Source organism: Rhincodon typus, chromosome 5 (genome assembly GCF_021869965.1).
Source record: "Rhincodon typus isolate 14 chromosome 5, sRhiTyp1.1, whole genome shotgun sequence".
Taxonomy (NCBI): domain Eukaryota; kingdom Metazoa; phylum Chordata; class Chondrichthyes; order Orectolobiformes; family Rhincodontidae; genus Rhincodon; species Rhincodon typus.
In genome coordinates this window covers 104,940,753-104,966,355 of record NC_063336.1, presented here as the reverse complement: position 1 = coordinate 104,966,355, position 25,603 = coordinate 104,940,753, and the positions used below count along the sequence as shown (strand labels likewise).

Genomic DNA, 25,603 nt, shown 5'->3' with positions numbered 1-25,603 from the left:
AGGCTATTTCTTGATGTCAAAGCCAATCATTCACAACTTGTAGAATTCAGCTGTTTAATCCATACATAAAACAAGACTGTAATTAATCTGGAGCCAAAATTAGCATTGATCAGCAAGATTCGCAGCTGATGGAATCGTTTATAATCATTGCATAGTTGCCTTATTCATATTTGATCTGGTGGCATGGGAGTTTGTAGAGTCTAGAAGCAATGTTGAAAACTTCTGAGGGTACACCCTGTCAATTGTTTACCAGTGTCACCAGCTAAACTAGCTGGGTCTCTGTCTTATCAACACATTAGCACACACAAAGGAATGATGACAGAGGCATCAGGAATGTTGGCTGAAACGTATGATTCTGTGAACATATTTCTGTCACGTTGTTGCTTCACTAGCTTGTGGAATAGTTCTTCAAATTTGACATAAGATTTTGTAGTGTTCACTAGGAAGATTTTGTCTTTGTGTCAGGTGGATGGACCAATGGTGGGAGATCTGTCCAGTTTTGTCTGTATGTCTATAAAGTTTTCATTCCACGCTACTTCAGAGGGCGTTTGACCATGATCTGTGTGTGTGCCTCAAGTCACAGACTGATGAGGATGGTAAAATTTCTCTCCTAAAGGGCATTACATCATCAGATTAGATGGAGTTTAGTGCAATCTCTAACAGTAACCCTTTCAGAGCCATGATCTTATCCTGTACAAAAGAACAGTACCAATTTGCACTTTTAATATGGTGAAATATCTGAAGGTACTTCCCAAAAACAAAATTTTGGCACTGATTCTTAGTAGGGTACAATTAGGTGATTTTGGTAAATGCTTCAGAAGCTCAGTTCAGTGTCAGATAGGACAATTTAACTTCAGACAATGAGAAGGGAGAGATTTGGAGCTGGTGGGTGGGAACAATGCTTATGGGGAGGACTGAAGTCAGTGGTTCAGCCTACAAAGAATTCTATTGTGATATTCTGCAACAAGAATTGTACGTAATTGTCTTCCCAGATTACTGTCAGCAGAGGGACAGATGCTGAGTAATCTGGTGCAAGGGCGCCTGTAACCACCATGGAATATATATTTTCCTTTAATCAGCAAAATTCACCCTAGAACAGATATTATGCAGTTTAAGACAAGCTGAAATAGAAGTGGGATATTTGCATCCATTTTCCTAATTCAGCTAATTACTGTAACTACAGGTTTGAATGGGCAAAGGGAGCACTCTAGTGGTGTAACTAAAACATTCAATATAAATGAACGTTTTAAGTTTTGAAACAATTTAAGGGGATTGTTTTAATCAGGGACATTCTGAAAGGATTTGAAAAGTCTTAACATTTCTCCAATTTAAGCTTTTAGGAGGAAAATAATTCATTTGTGTAGAGATGCTTGTACATACTTAATGTTAATTGCCTCAAAGCAGACAAAGCATAGTTAACTATCTGAAGAGCAGAATAAATGTAATCCAATAAATAAGAAAAATTCTAAGGGACATACCCATTATCCATGTTGAACTAAAAAGTAAAAAATGGTGTCAGAGTCAAAGAGGAGACATAATTTTGCAATGATAGGTGACAGGTCAGAAGATTGGACAGAATTTAAGAAGTAGCAAAGAATTACCAAAAAGATTTAATAAGGAGGAAAAAAATTAAAGTACGAGAGAAAGTTAGTCAAAAATATAAAAAAAGGAACAGTTTCTTCAGATATTTGAAAAAATAAGTGATGGTCCTATAGAAGATGATTCTGGGGAATTAGCAATGAAGGATATAGAGCTGGCCAATGAATTGAACAGATATATTGCACTAGTTTCACTTGAGGGAACTTAAGTGGTTTTCATAAATAGCTGGATATCAGAACTTGAAAGGGAGGAACTCAAGAAAATTGCAATTAGCAGAGAAGTAATACTGAGTAAGTTGAGTATGTAAATACATTCTTGACCTGAGCAACATCCAGGCTTGGGCTGACCAGGGGCAAATAACATAGATGCTACACAAGTGACAGACAATGACCATCTCCAAGAGGAGAGAATCTGACCATCGCCTCTTGACATTTGCGGGGGATTAACATCGCTGAATCTCCAACTGTTAAGAACATAGGGGCTACTATTAACCAGACACTCAACTGGACTAGCCATATAAATATGATCACAAACAAAAGAACATAAGAACTAGGAGCAGGAGTAGGCCGTCCGGCCCTTCGAGCCTGCGCCGCCATTCAATAAGATCATGGCTGATCTTTTCGTGGACTCAGATCCACTTACCCGCGTTTTCACCGTATCCCTTAATTCCTTTATTGTTCAAAAAAAATCTACCTTATCTTTAAAAACGTTTACTGAAGTAGTGTCAACTACTTCACTGGGCAAGGAATTCCATAGATTAACAACCCTCTGGGTGAAGAAGTTTCTTCTCAATTCAGTCCTAAATCTGCTCCCTCTAATCTTGAGGCTATGCCCTCTTGTCCTAGCTTCACCTGCCAGTGGAAACATCCTCTCTACTTCTATCTTACCTATTCCCTTCATAATTTTATATGTTTCTATAAGATCCCCCCTCAATCTTCTGAATTCCAATGAATATAATCCCAATCTACTCAGTCTCTCCTCATAAGCCAACCCCCTCAATTCCGGAATCAACCTAGTGAACCTCCTTTGCACCCTCTCCAGTGCCAGTACATCCTTTCTCAAGTAAGGAGACCAAAACTGCACACAATACTCCAGGTGTGGCCTCACCAGCACCTTGTACAGCTGCAACATAACCTCTCTGCTTTTAATCTCAATCCCTTTCGCAATGAAGGACAAAATTCCATTTGCCTTCCTAATTACTTGTTGTACCTGCAGACCTACCTTCTGTGATTCATGCACAAGGACACCCAGGTCCCTCTGCATAGCAGCATGCTGCAACTTTTTACCATTCAAGTAATAATCCTTTTTACTATTACTCCTACCAAAATGTATGACTTCACATTTATTTACATTGTAGTCCATCTGCCAGACCTTTCCCCACTCACTCAAACAGAAATTGCTGGAAAATCTCAGCAGGTCTAGCAGCACCTGTGGAAAGAAATCAGAGTTAACATTTCGGGTCGAGTGACCCTTCTTCAGAACTGATGGTAGCTAGGAAAAAGTTGTTTTTTATGCAGACAATCGGGTGGGAGGAGGTAAGGAGTAAACAATAGGAAGAGATAGAGCCAAAAGAGAGAGAAGAACAGTTTGAAAGACAAAGGCATAGATAACGGTCAGCCTAGGAGAATGAATGGCTGCTAATGGGGACTATGAGTGGTTAACAGTGGGTAGTAATAACAAGACCTGGTGTCTGGGGGTTGGGATAAGGACATGGGAAAAGATGCCTCTAGCCCTAAAATTGTTGAACTTGATTTGAGTCCAAAAGGCTGTAGAATTCCCACGCAGAAAAGGAGGTGCTGTTCTTCCAGCTTGCACTGAGCTTCACTGGAGCACTGCAGCAAGCCTGTGACAGAGATGTTGGCCAGGGAACAAGGTGGTGTTATGAAGTGGCAGGCAACTGGAAACTCAGGGTCTTTTTTTGCAGACAGAATTCAGGTATTCTGCAAAGCGGTCACCCAGTCTATGCTTTGTTTCCCCAATGGAGAGGAGACCACATTGTGAGCAGTGAATGTAGTAGATTAGATTGAGTGAAGATTTCACCTGGAAGGTGTGTTTGGGCCCTTGGATACTGAAGAGGGAGGAAATAATTGAGGAGGTGTTGCATCTGTGGTTGCAGTGTAAGGTGCTGTGAGGCTGTGGGTGGGCTGGTGGAAGTGATGAGGAGTCGACCAGGGTGCCCCAGAAGGAACAGTCATTCCAGAAGGCTGACAAAGGAAGGGAGGAGAATGTGTCTGGTAGTGACATCCTGCTGGAGTTGGCAGAAATGGTGACTAATGATCCTCTGGATGTGGAAGCAGGTGGGATGATAGCTGAGGGAAGAGAGGGGGGTGAGGGCTGAAGTGCGAGAGTTGGGTCGGATCCGGCTGAGGGCCCTGTCAACTATGGTGCTGGGGAATCCTTGGTTGAGGAAGAAGGTGGACATTGTGGAGGCCTACTTGTTGAAGTTGGCATCATCAGAACAGATATAACGGAGATAGAGGAACTAGGAGAATGGAATAGAGTCTTTACAGGAAGCATAAATATGGTGGCTACAAGAGCAGGTCAGAAACTAGGAATCCTGTAGTGAATAACTTACCTTCTGACTCTTCTAAGCCTGTCCACCATCTACAAGCTTGTGTCAGGAGTGTGATGGAATATTCATTACTCGCCTAGAAGAATGCAGCTCCATCAACACTTGAGATTCAATACCATCCAGGAAAATCATGCCTCTTTGATTGGCACCATATTTACAAATACGCAAACCTCCAAAGCACAGTAGCAGCAGTGTATATCATATACAAGGTGCACTGTAGAATTTCACCAGGACTCCTTAGACAGTATCTTCCAAAACCCAAACTAATACCATCTAGAACTACAAGAGCAGCAGATACGTGGAACACCATGACCTGCAAGTTCCTCTAAAAGTCTAATGATGATCTACAAAAATTGTTTATTCCTGTCTGGTGTAAAATTGCAACGAGAACAGTGGGCAAACCATGGCTTAGGAGGGGAGTTAGACATAGCTTTAGATGCAAAAAAGAGGCATACTAATTGGCAATCAAGAGCAATAGACCTGAAGATTGGGAAAAGTTTTTGTAGTCAGCAACGGAAGACCAAGAGATTGACTAAGAAGGGGAAAGTAGAGTGTGAGAGTAAGCTTGCAGGAACATAAGATCTGACGGTTAAAGTTTCTATAGGTATGTAAAGAGAAAAAGATTGGTGAAAACTAATGTAGGTCTCTTGCACTCAGGAATCAGTGGTGGGAGGAGAGAGTTTATAATAGGGAACAATGAAATGGCTGACAAAACAACAAATTCATACTTTGCTTATGTCTTCACAATGGAGAACCTGAATAAAGTGCTAGAAATTATGGGAAACACAGGGTTTAGTAGAGAAATGGCGTTGGAGAAACTGATGGAATTGAAGGCTGATAAATTCCTAGGGCCTGATAATCTACATCCTAGAGTACTTAAGGAAGTGGCCCTAGAAGTGGTGGTGTGCATTGATGGTCAGTATCCAAGATTTTTTAGATTCTGGAACAGTTCCTACAGATTGGAAGGTAGCTAATGTAACCCTGCATTTACAAAGGCAGCTGGCAAGAAAACCGGAAATTGCAGACCACTGAATCTGAAGTCAGTAATGGGGAAGATGCTTGACTTCATTATCAAGGATTTTATAGCAAAGTACTTAGAAAAAAGTGGTAGAATCAAACACAGTCAGCATGATTTACAAAATGGAAATCATGCTTGACAAATCTACTGGAATTCTTTGAGGATGCAACTAGTAAAGTTGATCGGGGGAATCAGCAGATGTGGTTAATTTGGAACAAAAAGAGATGTTGCTGGAAAAGCTAAGAAGGTCTGGCAGCATCTGTGAAGAAAAATCAGAGTTAACGTTTCGGGTCCAGTGACCCTTCCTCAGAACTGCTGGCTGGGAAAACGCCGTTTTATATGCAGAAAATAGAGAGGAGGATGGGGTAGGGAGTAAATGATAGGATAGAGCCCGAAGAGAGAGAAGAGCAGTTGGATAGACAAAGGAGTTGATAACGATCTGGCTAGAAGGGTGAATAGTTGTTAATGGGGATGGTTAGTGACTAACAATGTGTAATGTGTAATGGCAGGCTGTGATAACAAAGCCTGGTGTGTGGGGTAGGAGGCTAGGACATGGGAGAGTTTAGGCCCTGAAGTTATTGAACTTGATATTGAGTCTGGAGGGATACAGGGTCCCTAAGCGGAAAATGAGGTGTTGTTCTTCCAGCTTGCGTTGAGCTTCGCTGGAACACTGCAACAAGCCAGATACAGAGATGTTGGCCAGGGATCAGGGTGGTGTGTTAAAGTGGCAGGCAATCGGTAGCTCAGGGTCTTTGTTTGCGAGCAGAACGTAGACGTACTGCGAAGCAGTCACCCAGTCTGTGCTTTGTTTCCCCAATGTAGAGGAGACTACATTGTGAGCAGCAAATGCAGTAGACTAGATTCTGTGAAGTGCAGGTGAAGTGTTGCTTCACCTGGAAGGTATGTTTGAGCCCTTGGATACTGCGGAGGGAGGAGATAAATAGGTAGGTGTTGCACTTTCTCCAGTTGCAGGGAAAGGTGCCGTGGGGTTGTGGGGTGGGAGGGGATGGTACTGGGGGTGGAGGAAGAGTGGACCAGGGTGTCCCGAAGGGAACGGTCCCTGCAGAAGGCGGACAAGGGAAGGGAGGGGAGTATGTGTCTGCTGGTGGCTTCTTGCTGGAGGTGGCAGAAATAGCATTGGATGATCTACTGGATGTGGATGGTGGTGGGATGGTAGGTAAGGACAAGGGGAACCCCATCGCTGTTGCAGGAGGGAAGAGCAAGGGTGAGGGCAGAAGTGGAAGAGATGGGTCAGACCTGGTTGAGGGCCTAAACTCTCCCATGTGCTAGCCCCCTACCCCACACACCAGCCTTGTTATTACATAGCCTACCATTACCCACTACTCATTGTTAGTCATTAACAACTATTCACCCTCCTGGCCAGATTGTTATCAACTCCATTGTCTATCCAAGGCAGCTTATTATTTGAATGGGAATAAATTGAGAGAAGACCTGAGTGTCTTTGTGTACCAGTCACTGAAAGTAAAGGTGCAAGTCTAGTAGACGGTAAGGAAGGCAAACTTTATGTTGGACTTCATTGTGAGAGGATTCAAGTGCAGGAACAAAGGTATCTTGCTGCAATTATATAGGTGAATTCACACCTGGAATACTGTGTGCAGTTTTGGCCTCTTTATCTTGCTATAGAGTGAGGTTTACCAAATTGATTCCTGGATGGCAGGATTGACATGTGAGGAGAGATCGAGTTGAGTTTACTGGAGTTTAGAAGAATGAGGAGGGGGCATTTCATAGATACCTATAAAATTCTAAAAGAAATAGACAGGTTAGATGCAGGAAAGATGTTCCTGATGGTGTGGTTGTCCAGAACCAAGGGTCTTAGTTTAAGGATAAGGGATGACCTTTCGGGACAGAGATGACAGGAAGTTTTTTTCATCCAGAAAGTGGTGAGCCTGTGGAATTCCCTACCACAGAATATGGTTGAGGCCAAAACAGTATTTTCATGAAGAAGTTAGATATAGCTGTTGTTGCTACAGGGATCAAAAGAAATGGAGGGAGGGCAGGATTAGGGTATTGAACTCAGTGATTAGCCATGATCATATTGAATGAAGGAGTAGGCTCAAGGGATTGAATGGCCTACTCCTGCTCCTATCATTGTCTATGTTTCTAAGTTATAATCATCCTGACTTGGAACTTTATCACTACTCTTTCACTTTCTGGGTCAGAATCCTGGAACTCCCTCTCCAATTGTTCTGTGCAAGTACTACACCAAATGAACTGTCACAGTTAAGAAGATCACCACCTTCTGAAGGGGCATAGGGTTGGACAATAAATGCTGGCCTAGCCAAGGAAGCCACCATCTCCTGAATGAATTAAAAAGAACTAAGAAATCGTCATGACTTGCATGCCTCTATAGCTTGAAGAAAGTTGGAGTAATAAGATTAGCATGACAATCAACAAAAGAGATATTGGGTAAGATGGCTAACTAAGTTAAATGAGGAGCAGAAAAAATCAGAGGCAGCTTTGTTCACATGATGCCTTAGTTGAAATATTATGAGAGATAAGGAAGGACTGGTGTCCTGATTCAAGAGGGATCTCTGGCCCAAATCATTAGGTCATAAATGACACAGTCAAGATGCTCCTTTTTATTGTCACAGCTTTACTGATAACCTCAGCAATTGAAAAAAAGTGTAATTTCAGGAGTTACAAAACCAAAACATGACTAAGTCTGGACTTTGAGTCTGTGCCATACTTTTAACTGGACAATGAGATGATTGATGTTAGTCAATGAGTGTATTAATGAAATTTAATCGTTTTCTATATTTAAAAGAAAGCAAGTCTGAATAGGGAGAAGGGGCAGGGTTTTCATGTTTAAGGTAGGAGTCAAGATTCAGGAAATTTCTTGGCTGGGCTTCTGCCTCAGCCAGGATTTTCATCAGAGAGATGTGGCATAGAATAAGTTAGAGATGAGCCTTCTGTGGCAGCATGGAGATGTAAACTAAGTGCAGGCAGGCCATTTCTTACATGGACTTGATAAAACTGTTGCCCCCAGTACTGTTTTTATGCTACAAGAATTTAAAGGTTTGCACTGAAAGAATGAAGTGCTGGTTGCACTTCAAATTGAGAGTTAAGAAAATATAAGTATTACTATCTTTACTGACCACTTGTGTCATGTATAAGTTATAACTGGCTCAACATGAAGGAACTCTCAGTCAACTCCCAACCCATTTCTGGCTCCCTGAGTTCCTGCTCTGCTGCCTCAATAAATGTTCTAAGTGACTGCTGCCTGGCCTGTGTCTCTGTATTTCACTATATTTTTGTATTTCATTTGCATTTGCAGCAGGCCACAACACCGCAATGCAACTGAGTACAACAGCCCGACTTGGGAGTCCTTCCCAATAGTAAGCCCTCAACTGAATCCTAACATGGTACACTTGTTCTTATCACATTGCAGAGGAGGGGGCAACCATTGAACATTCTTTGGCAACTCCAAACACCTCATCATCTCAGTGCAAGTACCTCCTTCAAAGAGATCTGGCCTCCAAGAACCTTGCTGTACACCATCAACACATGCCATGCTTTCATTCATGCACTAACAGTGAATTCATCAAACCTACAAATAGTAAACCTATCATTGGGATTCAGACTACAAACTACTAGCCCTTGCTTCATTCTCATCATGTCAAGCTGCTGATACACCCTACACGTAAGTAGAGTTAGTGACCCATGTATTTAATATACTCCAATGTCAAAATATCACAGCAGTCCAGCAGCCAGGAGAGCTGCTTAGTTCCATGATTCTCTGACAATGATTTGGAATTACTGGTAAACGCAGTGAACAAAAAAAGGAACATCCTTTACCTTGGTGAGAGAGCTGAGGTGGTGAGCGCTTCTAGGGAACATTGCTGAACATGAATGCAGTGTCAAAAGAGGTTTCATCACCTATTGCACTCTAGAAAGATTAGTAGGACACTCAGTTGTTCATTATATCCAACCGCGCACACTGCAGCTAGAGAACACAGTGAGAATATAGCTCCTTTTGAATTTGGAAGAGTTTGTGCCCAATGGTTTAGTGTCCAATGCATAGGGGATCCCCCACTGATGTGTAAATGATGTCTCAAACCACAAATAGGAGCCGCCCTTCTCTGTCTTTCCATAATCCCTCCCTATTGTCCTTGCAGGAGAAGTAGGCATGCAACACCTGTGAGATGGCAAAGTCTAAGGCCTATTTAGGTTGAGAGGCAAAGAACATAACCAAGATCCCACTGCAAGAAATTGTTGTTAACAGTGATTTCCCATTCCATGTTGCTGGATGAGAAGCTGATGGGGGCATGATGCCAGTGAGTGGGAGGAGGTGGGTGGTGCAAAGAGTCCGCTGAAATTCTAGTCTGACAGCACACTTAGTAGTGTGGATACCCCCATCATTGTGGAAATTGCAGAATCTGTATACCTGCCCTTCATGACCTTTTCTTGTACCTCACACAGGACCTAGTGGTGTATGATCATCCCTGTGAGCCACAAAATCCCTCCAACATCAACAGAATGAAGTCATGTTCAAGAATGCAGCATCACGTCAAACTAGAACACCAGACACTGTCACCTATATGTCCATCTTGGTGACTTCCAGCTTATTTATAGGAGTCTGTGACATTGCATGAGGAGCACATCACAATTGTGAAGAAACAGACATTTGAGGCATACATGTGAGGACAATCCCCCTTGGTGGAGAGACAGCGATCCCAGTAACACTCCATCGCTTTCATTAATTGAGGGATTGAGTTCAAGAGCCGTGAAGTTATGCTCCAGCTATACAAAACCCTGGTTCGGCCATATCTGGAGTATTGTGACCCGTTCTGGTCGCCTCTTTACAGGAAAGATGTGGAAGCGTTGGAAAAGGTGCAGAGGAGATTTACCAGGATGTTGCCTGGAATGGAGGGAAGGTCTTATGAGGAAAGGTTGAGAGAGCTATGGCTTTTCTCTTTAGAACGACGAAGGATGAGAGGTGACTTGATAGAGGTGTACAAAATGATCAGAGGTATAGATAGAGTGGACAGCAGAGACTTTTTCCTAGGGTGGAGGTTGCTATTACGAGGGGGCATAGTTTTAAAGTGATTGGAGGTAGATATCGGGGAGACGTCAGACGTTCTTTACTCAGAGAGTGGTCGGGGCGTGGAATGCATTGCTGGAGAGGGTGGTGGAGTCGGCCTCATTAGGGGCATTTAAGTGGCAACTGGATAGGCGTATGGATGATAGTATAAGGTAGGGGTGGAGGTTAGATATACCTTAGGTTTAGGGTAAAAGTTCGGCACAACATCATGGGCCGAAGGGCCTGTACTGTGCTGTACTGTTTTATGTTCTATGTTCCACCAAGCAGTGGGAAAGGCCTCAGGAGTCACTCTTTGGAGCTCAGTTCTTGGAGCAATAACAATAGATAGATGTGTGGGCATCATTCAAAAATCTCTGATGGTGCATGATCTTATGCCATGTAAAGGGAAGATTCTGTAGAGTAACTGAGCTTAGCCATGTTTTGGGACTTTGAGTGCAAGCTCTCCTCCCTTGAAAAAATGGTCAGCCTCATCGAGTGACCCATGGCACCAGCAGTGCATGCGTGATGTTCTGTACAGGGTGCATTGCTCTTTTTGTAGCTTGGACCGGTCAGTTCAGACCTTGAGCATGGATGTCCGTTGAGTAGGTGAGGATCTGCAGACCCTGAACAGGTCTCATGCACAGGTGCCCCAAATATGGCTGTAAGGAATGCCACCTGTACCCCAGCACAGACTGCTTCAAGCCAGTGAGAAACCTGACCAAAAGCCAAGGATGCTTAAGAGAATGATGAGGATTCCACAAAGCTGGTGTGACTCTCATCATCCTCAGCTTATCTGATAAGAGAAAGAATCTATGGTTCAGATCCCAGTGACAACAGCTGCACCATTTAGATACAGCAGCATTGTCACAAGAGGAACTTCAACAGGTCTCTGCATGACAAAGCTGACTGCCTCAGACCACACAGTGCCCAAGCTGTAGACATGAGCAGTCCACCTCCTCCACCTCCAAGGCCACAATGGGAGCATGTCCTAGAGTGTTCATGTTTGCAAGGCACATTTGGCCAGTGTGATTTCTTATCTGTATGCAGGTAGTCCTCTTTTAACATTGTCCTTTGAGCATCATTTTGCTTGGATATTTTTAGGGTCTGTTTCCTCGTGTTAGGTTGGTATTTCTGATTTATGTCATACATTAATGCATCATCCTATGTCCGTGTCATCTGAAGTTGGGACCTGATCTTAATTTACCAATTATGAGAAGGCCAACAGTCATAGACAGGCTCAGCTCAATTTCTGGCTGTTGTAATTTCTGTTGGTTTTAGGGTGGAAGTAATACAGGTAAATTCAGTTAAGACCCAAGAATTAAAATGGCCCAGGTTTCATACTGAAAAATCCACGAGGATACTCTACTAGCCTCATGGTATGTACATGTGAGCTATTTCTGGTATAACAATTAAAGTGAGTATTTTGAAGCCAGAGGAGTCAGCTGGGGAATACCATGGACATATTATAGAAATTAAGTTACACCAACATTCATATAATTTATAGAAAGAATGATTGAATAGCTTTGGTTCAGATCTGCTCCCCTAGTAACAAATTCAGTACTGCTGTAAGGTTTTAAAATTGTGGGATTTGGATTGAAACATTTATATTAATTTGGTATCTGTTGTATTTCTGTTATATTCAGTAATTTATTTTTCAAGTCATTTCAGCAAGGAATGCACAGTGCTGCACGTGTACAGTACAATATTTCTCTGGGCAAAAAAATGTCTGATGGAGCCTAACTCTGGCTCCAACATAGGTTCCCAAAAGAATCAATGATTCACTTAAAGTCTCAGCATGAGAACTAACAAGGTTAAATGAGAACTACCTGGAGTCTGTAAATAATTTATTTTACCCATGATTTAAAGTAACTGTTTATTTTGTTTAGTATCTCTTTACAAATCAATGTCAAGACTATTCACTATATACAGGTATTCCAATTGGTACTCACCAGTGCCTATGGAGACTGCAGCCATAATAGACATTCATGTGGTAATAGAATTCTGAATGGGTGTTGGCATCCTTCTAAAGGATTCATGCTGATGTAATGCCAGCTTTGTCTTTAATGTTGAACCACTCAGAGACTTTCAGCTGATATCAATGTCCAGCTGGTGTGTGACCGCAGAAAGAACTTCACATACATATGTGTATATTTTCCAGATATTGGTGTCTGCATGGATCCCTCTCCTAGTTCCTAGGCCTGACCAATGTCCTGTCTGAGTTGCTTAGCCGCATTACTCCCTTGTGTTATCATAGAATCCCTACAGTGCAGAAAAACACCATTCGGCAAGTCTGCACTGACTCTCTGAAGAGCATCTCACTCGGATCCACTACCCCCCCCCCCACCCTATCCCTGTAACCCTGTATTTATCATGGCTAACCTACATAGCCTGCACATCCCTGGATGCTTTGGGGCAATTTAGCATGGCCAATCCACCTAACCTGCACATCGTTGGACTGTGGGAGGAAACTGGATTACCCAGCAGAAACCCATGCAGACACAGGGAGAACGTAAAAACTAACCACATTCAAGGCTGGAATCGCAATCGGCTCCCTGGCACTGTGAGGCAGCAGTGCTAACCACTGAGCCACTGTGCCACTTGCTCCTTATTCTTTGATTTTGTGCCTTCACTACGTTGTGGTCTTCAATCACTATAATTGGCTGTGCCATGCTGTGCATCATGCAGCATGGGAGACACCCCATCTCCACAGTGTATTATATGAGGATCTCCATCAGAGTGGTCAAGGCATCAAAACCTCATCTTGGGCCTGAGTTCTGGCAATTGACAGTCCTGACCATTGATTAATTTGATTTATTGTTGTCATATGTACCCGAGTACAGTGAAAAGTTTCGTCTTGCAAGCTGTACAGGCAGATCATAGCAAACAAGGACATTCAGATCATAGGGTGCTTAGACATAGCAAGACATACAAGGTAACAGCTGCACAGGAGGTGCACAAAGCAAGATCAACACTAGATTTGAAATTAGAGAGTTCCATTCAGCGTTCTAATAACAGTAAGGAAGAAGTTGTTCTTGAACCTTTTGGTGCATGTGCTCAAGCTTCTGTATTTTCTGCCTGACAGAAGAGGTTGGAAGAGAATATTACAGGGCTGGGAGGGGTCTTTGATGATATTGGCAGCATTTCTACAGCAACGCAAAGTGTAAATGGAGCCCACGGATGGGAGGTTGGCTTCTGTGATGGCCTGGGCTGTGCACACAATTTCCTGTAGTTTCTTACCATCCTGGGCAGAGCAGTTGTCGTACCAAGCTGTTATGCACCTGGCTAGAATGCTTTCTATGGCGCATCTGTAAAAGTTGCTGAGGGTTCTTATGGACATGGCCCTGATCTAGGTTGCCCTCGTGGTAGCGGCTTTGGGGTTCTGTTTGTAAATCTTGCAGGGGTGTAAGGAACCACCAACTTAATGAGTAGCCTTGACGTCTGGAATCCATATACTGGGAGGTTGGGGTGGAAGAGCTGTGGCAGGCTTGACTTTCTTAATAGGAGAGTGTTGTGGCAACAATGTGGAAAACATATGGATGTCAAGTTCTTTCTGTGATCACACACCAACTGCACAATGACGAATGATAGGCCTTCCTGTTCATGAATCTGTCAGGCCTGTCTTGTCTTAAGAGCAACATGGATGCAGTTCAACATCACCTTGGAAATTCTGGCTTTTGTGGAAAAGCCCATTACATGCTGCACTTGGGAAGCCACCTCCGTTGGGAAGCTTGTAAAGTCAGCCACAATTAGGAAGAGGGAAATTGTGACAACATGGATGCAGCAGTGGTCCACCAAGTGAGAGATACCATAGACCAGAAGAACCCTGAGGTGAGCCCATAGCTATGGAATTGCGTGTCACTATCACCTTCTGTGTCACTGGCAAAACCCATTAATGACTAATTTGTGTTAAGAAATCATCATTACAGAGGGCCTAGTGCTCCATCTCCTCAGGTAGTCACAATCTGCTCCTGCTCTGGTGCTCAGATATTTCAAGGTAGGTAAGCATGTTGAGGTAGATTCTGTGCTATGAGTAATCATATGTCTTCCTCCTTGGTTTCTGACTTCTGTCGTCTTGTTGTCCAGGACCCCTTCCTCATGCTGAGCTACTACTACTGTGCTATTCCAATGGCATATAGGTGCAATGAAACTATACCCATTTTCAATGGCAACTTCATTCCTAGAGATAGTTTGCACAATTGTGCCTGAATGGCCTTATGCTCTATTAGTTTAGCCCTATACAGTTTACTAGCCCAAATTGCCACAGGTGTCAGCCCTGCCTCTTCCATCCTCCTGTGTGCAATTTGAGCACTTTCCTAGAATCTTTCAACTCACTTTCATGCAAAGGTCTGCTTAATTGCACACCTTCCAGAAATGCTCCAACCTTTAGAACAGCTTCCCATGCCATTTATGACAGTGTGATTTAAACAGCCTTCTGACTCTGTTGCACCATATGAAAATCTGAAATGCAAGTTCAGCACTTGGGTTGATGGCTCGGACAACATTTCTCACACTGCACACAGGCTCCTAAGACTTCTCCTGCACTGATGGAAATGGTTGACATTCGAAATGGAGGAGATGGGAGAATTTGGGATCTGTACTGAGACAGCAACATTTTGATCAAGAGAGGTAGTAGGAACTGCCGATGCTGGAGTCTGAGATAACAAGGTGTGGAGCTGGATGAACACAGCAGGCCAGGCAGCATTAGAGGAGCAGGAAAGCTGACGTTTTGGTTCTGGACCCTTCTTCAGAAAAAATTTTGATCAAGGTGTAGAAGGCTTCAAGGGACACTTAGAGGGGAGGCCATAGGTTCAGATCAGGAAGTGTAGCCATTTACTATCAAAACTTTGACCAAAATCATAAACAGCATAACAAATCTGTAAATTATCCATATACTACTGCCACAATACTGGAAAATATCAGGTCTTACTAGTCTTAAATGAAGTTTAATCATGGCCTCCAAAATGGGTCAATGCCAAATCATTGTCAAATCATCCTCTTGCTAAACCCTAACAACATGGAATGGTTACACAGAATGAGATTATTCGGTCTTGTGTCCATGCCAACTCTCCGCAAGAGTAAATCGCTCAGTCCCATTCACCCGTGTTTTCTCTGTAGCCCTGTAAATCTCTTGTTTGTTCTCATATAATTGTGCAATCCACTTTTGGAAGCCACAATTGAATCCACCTCCACTGCACTCTGACACAGTGCACTCCAGATCCTAATCACACACTGTGTAAAAGTTTTTCCCTATGTCTTTGTGGCTTCATTTGTCATTCACCTTGAATTAGTGCACTCTGGTTCTCTTATCTTTACCCAATGGGAACAACTTCCTATTCATTCTGTCCAGACCCTTTCTGAACATGTTAGCAATTTGCCTACATATTTATTCGTCTGTTTACTACTAATGTCTGGGTGTCTGTCGTATACTTGCAGCAATGTACCAGAAGTACCTGAAGATTCTTGGAAAAAAAATGTCTGAGTGAATTATAATAAAATACTTCATGTAAAGGGGTAGAGGAAGGGAGATGGTGACAAGGAGGCCCTGTTCCTTAAACCAGAGCTTTTGGTGAGCTTACTGCTACAACTGCTGGCATTATTGCCACTCATTAACTAGTCTTAGCTGAGGCCAAGTACTGCAATGGATTTTCCTAGCCCTGCTTTCATGCATGTTCATGGGGATTAATCAAGAACACCTCTGAGACCCCTGACTGGGAGAATCATTAGGAAGGAAAACTACCTATGCCAGTTTTACAGAGGGCATCTAATGGTAAGCTACCATTCCCATTTTTTTTCTTCCACCACCAGTATATTGCCATATTTTAGAATGTGTAGTAATGCAAAATCCAGGCCAAGAATTCTACAGAGCCTCAGGTCTATTACTGTTACTGTTTGGCTCATTCACACTGATCCCTTCTTTCCTGATCAGAGCCTAGCAAATTTAGACACTTACTACTTTACAGGAATAGTAGGGGCTGTGTGTAAATAGGTGGCAGTGGTGGAAATTGAAAGTATGATATAATCACATCATTATCACCTTTTTTAAAGAATCAGCACACTTTATACTCTGAAACAGAAACAGAAATTGTTGGCAAAATTCATCAGGTCTTGCAGCATCTATGGGAAGAAAGCAGAGGTGATGTTTCAAATCCGGTAACACTTTAGATTCTGCCATACATAACAATTATTAATAATAAGGTCTTAAATGGGATGAAGGTCTAAAAATAATTAGGGAGAAAGAATAGAAAAATACGCAACTTTTCCATGGGTAATAGTCACTTCCTATGAATAGCCATTTCTCTTTCCAGTCAGTCTGCTACATATATGGGATGTACGGCACAGAACCAGGCCATTCAGCCTATCCAGATTATGTTGGTGTTTATGCTCCAACCATGCTTCTTCATAGATTCATGTGATGACCAACTATCATTATAACCATCTCCCTTATGAAATCATTTAATTTCCCCTGAACTGCATCTACATTATTCACTTCAAGTGCTCCTCAGAGTAGCAAGTTCCAAATTCTTATCACACTTTACATGGATAAGTTTCTTCTAAATTTTCTATTGCATTTCTTTGTGAGTATCTTGTCTTGAATTGAACTGTAGTTTTCAACTTCAAGATAACTACAAAGATGAAAGTAAGAACAGATTCTGAAGATTACAATTCTTGATGTTTTATCATTTCAGGTATTATAGCCTGCACATGCCTTTTGACTGCAAATGCATTCTACTCATCAAGTAATGTGATAAAATTAACTTCAATAAATTTCAATTCTCAAGTTATTCAGAGTGACAGACTTTGGCTAGTAAAATTCTATGTTCATTGGTAAGTAAGTTGTTTCTTAGTTGGCCTTGAACTTCGTAACTGTTTTTGTAAATGTTTATATGTACTGTTCAGTAGCTGCTAACTCCTTGTATTGCAGGTGCGAACATTGTGAGCAGTTTGTTTCAGAATGGAATAATGTAGCTACTGCTTTGAAGGTAGGATAACTAGGTCACTTAAGTGTATGATTAGTTACTTTTCTTCCTTTTTACTTAATTTATGGTGTAGACTGAAATTTTGAAAAAAATTCTTTTCATGAACAGGGTATTGTTAAAGTTGGTGCAATAGATGTGACTAAATATGCATCAATAGGCCATCAATATGAAATAGAAGAATTTCCCACTATCAAGTTCTTTGGGCCCAATAAGAACAAGCCAGAAAAATATTATGGTATACAATACTCTTTATTAATAATGGTTGCTATTTTGACACACTTATTATCAGAAACATTTTGCAGACTTGTTTTAATGTAGCTCAGTTTAAAATGCCTAACATGGAATTTGATTACTCAGGAGGAAGGTCAAGTACAGCCATTACCAATGGAGTCCTTAATTCAATACGGTTCATAGTAAAGGAGAGACTAAATAAACAAGACAATCTATGTGGATCTGGAGGACAGGTGAAAAATACTATTTTGAAATTTATGCATTATCATTCGAAAATTTTATCTTTATCTCTAATTTTCTTAAGAGAAATTTTTAAAATATCTTCTATACTGATGCTAAATGTACTATTGAACACTACAGTGTTGAATAATTTTTGATGAAGAAAATGTAAGTGTGAAAAGATAGGTAGGAATAATAGGGATGTCATATATTTTTTGGAGAGTAAGTGTCTAAGTCAGGAGAGGAGCGAAGGAACCGAGCAGTAAAAGTAACAGAATTGATGGGCCATAAAAAATCAAAGCACGTGGTTTAATTTCTGGGGGAATTTTCAGCCATGTAAGTTAAATTGAATGTAAAAGAACCTTGGCTAGGCCACACTTAGAATGCAATGCAGAGTTCTAGGTATGGACTTTTGCTGAGTCAAGTTGATCAGGAGCCCTTTTAAAATGGCATTCAATATCCATTTTTGGATTTCCAACTCTATTCCTGGGCTTTCTGATTTTCGGTAGTGCCTTTTAAAGGTATAGGCTGGTTCAGGTAGAGAGCCCACATCCAGCACTCCTGACCTGGCCGGCTCTATTGTGGCAATAGGCATGTTTTACTCTTTCACAAGATCTTTGAGTTGGCTCAGATGTTGAAAAGATTTTCTTTCATGGCATTTCAGAAATGTTGTGAGCTATGGTCTGCATGAGGAAACCTTTTGTAAGGTAACTTCAAAAGGTCTTCCATGTGCCCCTATGTCAAGGTAGCACTTGCAAACAATCCCATATCCCATCATGCCCCCATGTCAGGCTATGTTCCTCCTCCCACTCCACTGCGTACTATGATGAGCTATGACACTTCCATGTTCATTCACCCACTATACACTGTATAGAAGCAATATATAGAGTAACGGTTGTATATGTTTACAAATGTATCTAAGAAGTGACTTTCCACTTAGAGTCATACAGCACTGAAACAAAGTCTTCGGTCCAATCAGTCTATGCCGAACATAATCCCAAATGAAACTAGTCCCACCTGCCTGCTTCTGGCCCATATCCCTTCCAACCTTTCCTATTCGTGTACTTATCCAATTGTCTTTTAAAGGTTGTAATAGTACCTATATCCAGTACTTTCTCAGGAAGTTCATTCCACACAGGAACCACACTCGGTGTAAAAATTTTGCCCCTCATGTTTTTTTTTAAAATTTCTCTCCTCTGACCTTAAAAAGTGCCCCCCCCCCCCCCCCGGTCTTGAAATCCCCCACCCTAGGGAAAAGACAACTACCATCAACTCTATCTATACCCCTCATTATTTCATAAATTTTTATAAGGTCGCCTCTCAACCTCCTTCACTCCAGTAGAAAAAGGTCCCAGCCGATCTGTTATGTTAAAAGAACTCAATTCACTACAGTTCAGTAACTGTCAATTATGCAGACCCCTTTAAGGTTTTAGTAAGTGAGGCTGCACGGTACCTGATCCCACTTAACCATATGTAAATAAATATTGTGAAATTGTCAACAGGTGTCAGATAGCCAAAGCTGTCAATCAGACAGGAGCACAAAGTATTTCAGCACTTTGGTGGACACCAAAGCTCTCAGTCAAGAATGCATATTGAGGCTTGGAGTGAAATAAAGATGGATGTGGATGGAGCACAAACATTTGGGTCTTTTAGCCAGTTACTTTGCTGTATACTCCATGACAATCTATATATCAGATAGCCTAGGGAAAATAAGCCAGTGAAGTTAATAGACAACACTGTACCTCATCAGATTTGCTAAGTCAAATAGTCCTTTACTGATTGTTTCTAAAGTCATTTTGTTGATGAGACCTAAAGTCTAATGTTCTTCAGACACTACCTGGTTTGTTCTACATGTGACTCCAGACCCACAGCAATCTTAATGCAACCTTGTCAATTCCACAAAGTCACCCAGAATAACATCTGGGTCGGGTTCCCAAATTGAGAGAGCTGTCCATAGACTAATCGAGCAACAGCCATAGTGAAGCAACATCATCATTCTCACAAATTCATATCTTACAGACAGTGTCCAAGCACCACACCACTATCCATAGGCATGTCCTGTCTCAGCAGCAGAACCTGGAAGAGTTTGCAAGACAATGGTATATAGTCAAGATGTAATTGCACTAGGGGTCCAGAGTGAACGTTGAGGACTCCATGAAGCCTAATACATGAAGTCAGACATGGGCAAGAAAACCTCTTCTGGATTAGCATGTACCACTACCCTGGAGCTTGTTAACCCAATACCACTCAAACTACACCCACCCCCCACCCGCCCCAAACAACCTGGATAAAATCTATTTGACATCACCCATACTAATCTTGCCATTGCAGGTGCATCTATCCTTGACAGTATCAAAAGGATTGATCACCTCTTAATCCTTGTGGAGATGAAGCTCTGTATTCACACTGAAGATACCCTCTGTATTGTGTGGCAGTAGCAACATAGTAAATTGAACAGGTTTCAGTCAGTTCTAACAATTCAAAACTGGTCATCCATGAATTGTGGTGGGTCATCAGGAGCAGCGAAATTAAATTTAATCACAATCTGTGAACTCATTGCCCAGCATATCTGCACTATATCTTCACCATCGACTCAGAAGATCAACACTGGTTCAATGAAGAGTGCAGGAGGGATTAGTAGGAGCAGTACCAGGTATATCTAAGAATGAGGCATTAACCTCAAGCTACAACACAGGACTACTTGCTTCCTAAACAGGAGTAGCAGCATGCAGTAGTCAGGGCTAATCAATCCAACCACCATTGGATTAGAACTATGCCCTGTAGTCCTGCTGCATTTATTCATGAATGGTGACAGACAGTTAAACAACAAGGAGAAGCAGCTCCAGAAATATATCCATCCTTCAATGATGGGGGAGCCAAGAACATAAGTACAAAAGCCAGATATTTGCATCCGTCTTGGGTCAGAAGTGCTGAAGAAACTCGATACTGCAAAGGCTATGGGCCCTGACAACATTCCAATAATAGTACTGAACACTTGTGCTCCAGAACTAGCTATACCCTTACCAAGCTGTTCCAGTATAACCACAATAATAGCATCTACATGACTACCTGAAAATTGCCCAATATGTCCTATACATAACAAAACAAGATAAATCCAACCCAACAGTCATCACCTTATCAGTCTTCTATCAATCATCAGCAAAGTCTTGGAAGGGGTTGTCAAGCAACATTTGCAAAGGAATAACCTGCTCAATGACACTCAGTTTGGGTTCTGCCAGGACCTCTCCTTATGACATTACAGCATAGATTAAAAGATTGATTGATTTATTGTTGTAACATATACTAAGGTCCAGTGAAATGTGGTGTTTTGTGTGCTATACAGGCAGATCGTACCTGCAAAATACATCAGGGTAGCAGAAGAGAGTTCAGAATACAGTGTTACAGCCACAGAGAAGGTGCAGGTAGAAAGATCAGAATTAACCGCAGGCACAACAACGCCTCTTCTTCCTCAGGTGGCTGAGGAAATTTGGCATGCCCATAAGGACCCTCACCAACCTCACCAACTTCTATAGAAGTACAATTGAAAGCATACTATCCAGGTGCATAACGGCCTGGTATGGCAGTTGCTCTGCCCAGGACCATAAGGTACTACAGAAGGTGACGTGCGCAGCCCAAACCATCACAGAAGCCAACCTTCCATCCATGGACTCCATGTACATGGCTTGCTGCCACAGAAAGGCTGCCAACGTCATCAAAGACCCGTCGCACCCTGGTAATCATCTCCTACAACCTCTTCCGTCAGGCAGATGATACAGAAGCCTGAACACACGCACCAACAAATACAGGAACAGGTTCTTCCCAGTCATTATTAGACTGATGAATGGACTTTCTACCCTCAAATAATGCTGATCTTGCTAACGTTGATCTCACCTAGCACACGCCCTGTGCAGTGTAACCTGTATGTCTCTGTCTAAGTCTTTTTGATCTGTACATCCTTGCTTACCATGACCTTCCTGTACTGCACATTAGCAAAGCTTTTCACAGAACTTTGGTACATGTGACAATAAATCAATCAATCATTTAAGAGGCCCATTCAAAACTCTGATAACAGCGGGGAAGAAGCTGTTCCTGAATCTATTTGTATGTGTATTCAAAATTTTATGTCTTCTGCCCGACTGAATAGGGTGTAACTGGGGTGGGAAGGGACTTTTGATTATGTTGGTTGCTTGCCCGAGGCAGCGAGAAGTATAGATAGAGTCAATGGATGGAAGGCTGATTTGTGTGTTGGACTGGACTGTGTTCACAACTTTCTGTGATTTCATGCGGTCTTGGGAAGAGCAGTTGCCACACAATACTTCTATGATGCATCTATAAAAATTGGTAAGAGTCCTTGTGGACATGCCAAATTCCCTTAGCCTCCTGAGGAAGTGCAGATATTGTTGTGCTTTCTTGACCATTGCGTCGAGTGTGGCTGGACTAGGACAGATTGTTGGTGATCATCACTCTCAGGAACTTGACGTTCTCAACCATCTCCACCTCTGCACCATTGATGCAGATGGGAGAGTGCCCTCCACTCCACTTTCTAAAGTCAATGACCAGCTCCCTTGTTTTGCTGACATTGATGGAGAGATTGTTGGCTTTACACCATGTTGCTAAGCACTAAATCTCTTTCCTATATTCTGTCTCGTCATTGTTTGAGATCCAACCGACAATGGTGGTATCATCAGCAAACTGGTAAATGGAGTTGGGGTGGAATTTGGCCACACAGTTGTGGTCGTATAAGGAGTATAGTAGGGGGCCGAGTACGCAACCTTGCAGGGCTCCTGTGTTGAGGATTATGGTGGAGAAGGTGTTGTCGTCTATTCTTACTGATTGCAGCCTATGGGTCAGAAAATCGAGGACCCAATTACAAAGGGAGGAGCTGAGATCTAGGTCTTGGAGTTTAGAGATGAGCTTGTTTGGAATTTTGGTGTTGAAGGCGGAACTGTAGTAAATAAGTAGGAGTCTTAAATAGGTATTTTTGTTATCCAGATGTTCTAGGGATGAATGTAGAGCCAGGGAGATGGTGTCTGCTGTGGGCCTATTGTGCCAGTAGGTGAATTGCAAAGAATCAAGGCAGTTTGTTAGGCTAGAATTGATGTGAGCCGTGACAAACCTCTTGAAGCACTTCATAATTATGGAGATCAGAGTCACTGGAGAAAGATGGACAAAAGGCAGGAGTAAGTGTTCTTGACATCAAGGCCACATTTGACCGAATATATTATTAAAGAACCCTAGCAAAAGTGTAGTCGTGGGAATCGGGAGGGCTGGTTAAAGTTATACGTAACACAAAGGACAATGGTTTGTGATTGTTGCAAGTCAAACATATCCAGGACAAAACGGTCTGTTTTACTGGCGCCCCATTCACCACTGTCAACATTCGCTTCCTCCAGCAACAGCGCAGATTGGCAGTAGTGTGGACTGTGCTGCAGTAACTCCCCAAAGCTCCTTGAACAGCCCCTTCCAAACCTCTGCCACCTAGAAGGACAAGGGTAGCAGATGCATGGGAACGTTTATTACCTGCAAGTTCCCTCCAATTCACACATCATCTTCACTTTGAATTATATTGCTGTTCCTTCAATGTCACCAGGTCAAAATCCTAGAACCCCTTTTCCTAGCAGCATTAAGTGTGTCCCTATCCCTCTCGGAGAACAGCACTTCTAAAAGGCAGCTCATTACCACCTTTTCCAGGCCAATAAATGTTGGTAAATAAATGCTGGCTGAACCAATGACACCATCATCCCAATGAAGGGGTAAAGCAGCTTTTCTAATTTGAGTATTGTTATATTTCCAAACCAAAAGCACACATTCCTTGCAACCGATTATCCCTAGGACATATACAAGGGAACACGACCAAAATTCGAGCACAACTAAATTTATTAACCTTCCAAACCAACCAAAAAGTCAAAATTGCCAAACTATCAACCAATATTCCTGCCGTCTATATGCTTCAAGATAGTAGACTGTCCATTCCTATAGTGGATCAAGCCATACTTGGAGAACATCTTAAAAATGGACCAAGTGCGTTTTCAGCAAGGAAAAACTCTTGCGATCAAGTACTCATATTAACATTTTAACAATGGTCCTCAAAGGAATTTTAAAAACAGGCAACTTAACTTGATCTTCCTGTAACATATAGCCCTGTTTGGTACTTGACTGATTCATCAGCTCTTCAAGAGTCCTCCTTTCCTGGTTTGCTGACTATTGAACTGGCTACTCTGGCATAGACAGTTCAGGGTTCATATGGAAGACAAGACTAGCGCCTGGCAGAAAACAATGGATGAGCTACCCCACTGTTAACCCTGTTCAACCTGTACACTAAGTAAACTACCCCAGCCTCGTTCCTGAGATTAAACTGCACAGATTATATTTGCTGTGGTATACAGATACTGATTTTGGTTCGATACCATTCAAGACGAAGCCCATTTGATTGGCATCTCATCTACAAGCATTTGCTCCCTCCACTACCAAAGTACAGTAGTGCAGTGTATACCATATACAAGAGGCACTGCAGAAATTCACCATGGCTTCTTAGACAGCACCTTCCAAACTCACAGTCACTACCACTTGGCAGGACAAGGATAGTAGATACGTGGGAATACCGCTACCTGCAAGTTCCCTTCCAAGTCACTCACCATCTTTACTTGGAACTATATTGCTGCTCCTTAGTGTCATTGGTTTAAGATTCTAGAATTCCCACCCTAACAGCATTGTGGGTACACTTCGCAGTCCATTTGATGTAAGAATGCAGCTTAGCACCCCCTTCTCAAGGGTATTAGGAATAGGAAATAAATGCTAGCCCAGCCAGCAAAGCCCACACCCTCTCAATGAATTTTAAAAATCCTCTCAAAATAGTTGTGGTAAAGACCAAACAATGACTCTTACTATTGAGGATTGTCTGCTAACTAAACTTGAAGGTGTACTTAAAGAATTCCAGCTTATAACCGACAAGGCTAATGCTTCGCTCTGTGACTGTGCACGTGCTAAATACACAAATAGCCCCTGATATTTTAATCAGATTTTAGAAGTTAAAACTAGAATATCAGCGCCAGTTTATTGTTAGCTCTTCTCAATAGATCAGCAAGATTTGTCTATTCTTTGATACAGTGTAGACGAATAAACAATCAACATGCGTTTGACTTGAACGATAGCAACTTTGATAATCAATTGGCGGGAGGTGATGAATTGTGGATCGTAGAGTTCTATGCACCTTGGTGTGAACATTGTTTAAGGTGGGTAGCACAATAGCCTTCAGGTTTTTTTTTTACATAATTTCTGAAACCCCTTTAAAATGAACACCCTAGAAGTTCAAAGGATCACATTACTTTTTAGGTTATCTCATTACATGTATAGATTTACATTGCTGTTTTCCATTTTGTGCAGTTGATTAATGTCACATAATAATTACTGAATCAAATGCTCATTCTTGAACTGTTGGATCACAGAATAGTGAACTAATTGTGAAGCAGTTATTCAAAGAAACATTTTGAACATTTGATATTTAGAGTCAGATCTTTGCTGAGTTTCAATGACCCAAAAGCCTTTTAAAAACTGTGACCAGGACTCAAATCTGGGATTCCTGACTCCATTCTCAGGCTTTCTGATTGTCAGCAGTACCTTTTTTAAGGGTACACCCAGCACTCCTGGCCTAGATGGCTCCATTACACAGATAAGCACAGCCTGCTCTTCTGCAGGTGTCCTGGTGTCAGAGCAGGTATTTAAAGAGTCGTGGTTCAAGGTAAATCAGAGATGTTCAAAACTTCCCCTTCATCCTACTATAGGGCATTGGAAATGTCATTCATCCACATATTTTGGGATAGTGGGAACTGCCGATGCTGGAGAATCTGAGATAACAAGGTGTAGAGCTGGATGAACACAGCAGGCCAAGCAGCATCAGAGGAGCAGGAAAGCTGACGTTTCGGGTCTGGACCCTTCTTCAAAAAATT

General features: G+C 42.1%; 1 protein-coding gene across 1 annotated transcript in view; it reads left to right on the top strand.

Moving 5' to 3' along the window:
- The first annotated feature begins 14,001 nt into the window (after window positions 1–14,001).
- LOC109920260 (protein disulfide-isomerase A6-like) overlaps window positions 14,002–25,603 on the top strand; it is a 68,863-nt gene continuing 57,261 nt past the window's right edge. Inside the window, exons 1-6 of the mRNA XM_048597112.1 lie at window positions 14,002–14,058; window positions 16,913–17,055; window positions 17,153–17,210; window positions 17,316–17,442; window positions 17,565–17,671; window positions 24,765–24,889. Of these exons, the coding sequence (XP_048453069.1) occupies window positions 14,002–14,058; window positions 16,913–17,055; window positions 17,153–17,210; window positions 17,316–17,442; window positions 17,565–17,671; window positions 24,765–24,889 (617 nt within the window). The remainder of the gene's footprint in view (window positions 14,059–16,912; window positions 17,056–17,152; window positions 17,211–17,315; window positions 17,443–17,564; window positions 17,672–24,764; window positions 24,890–25,603) is intronic.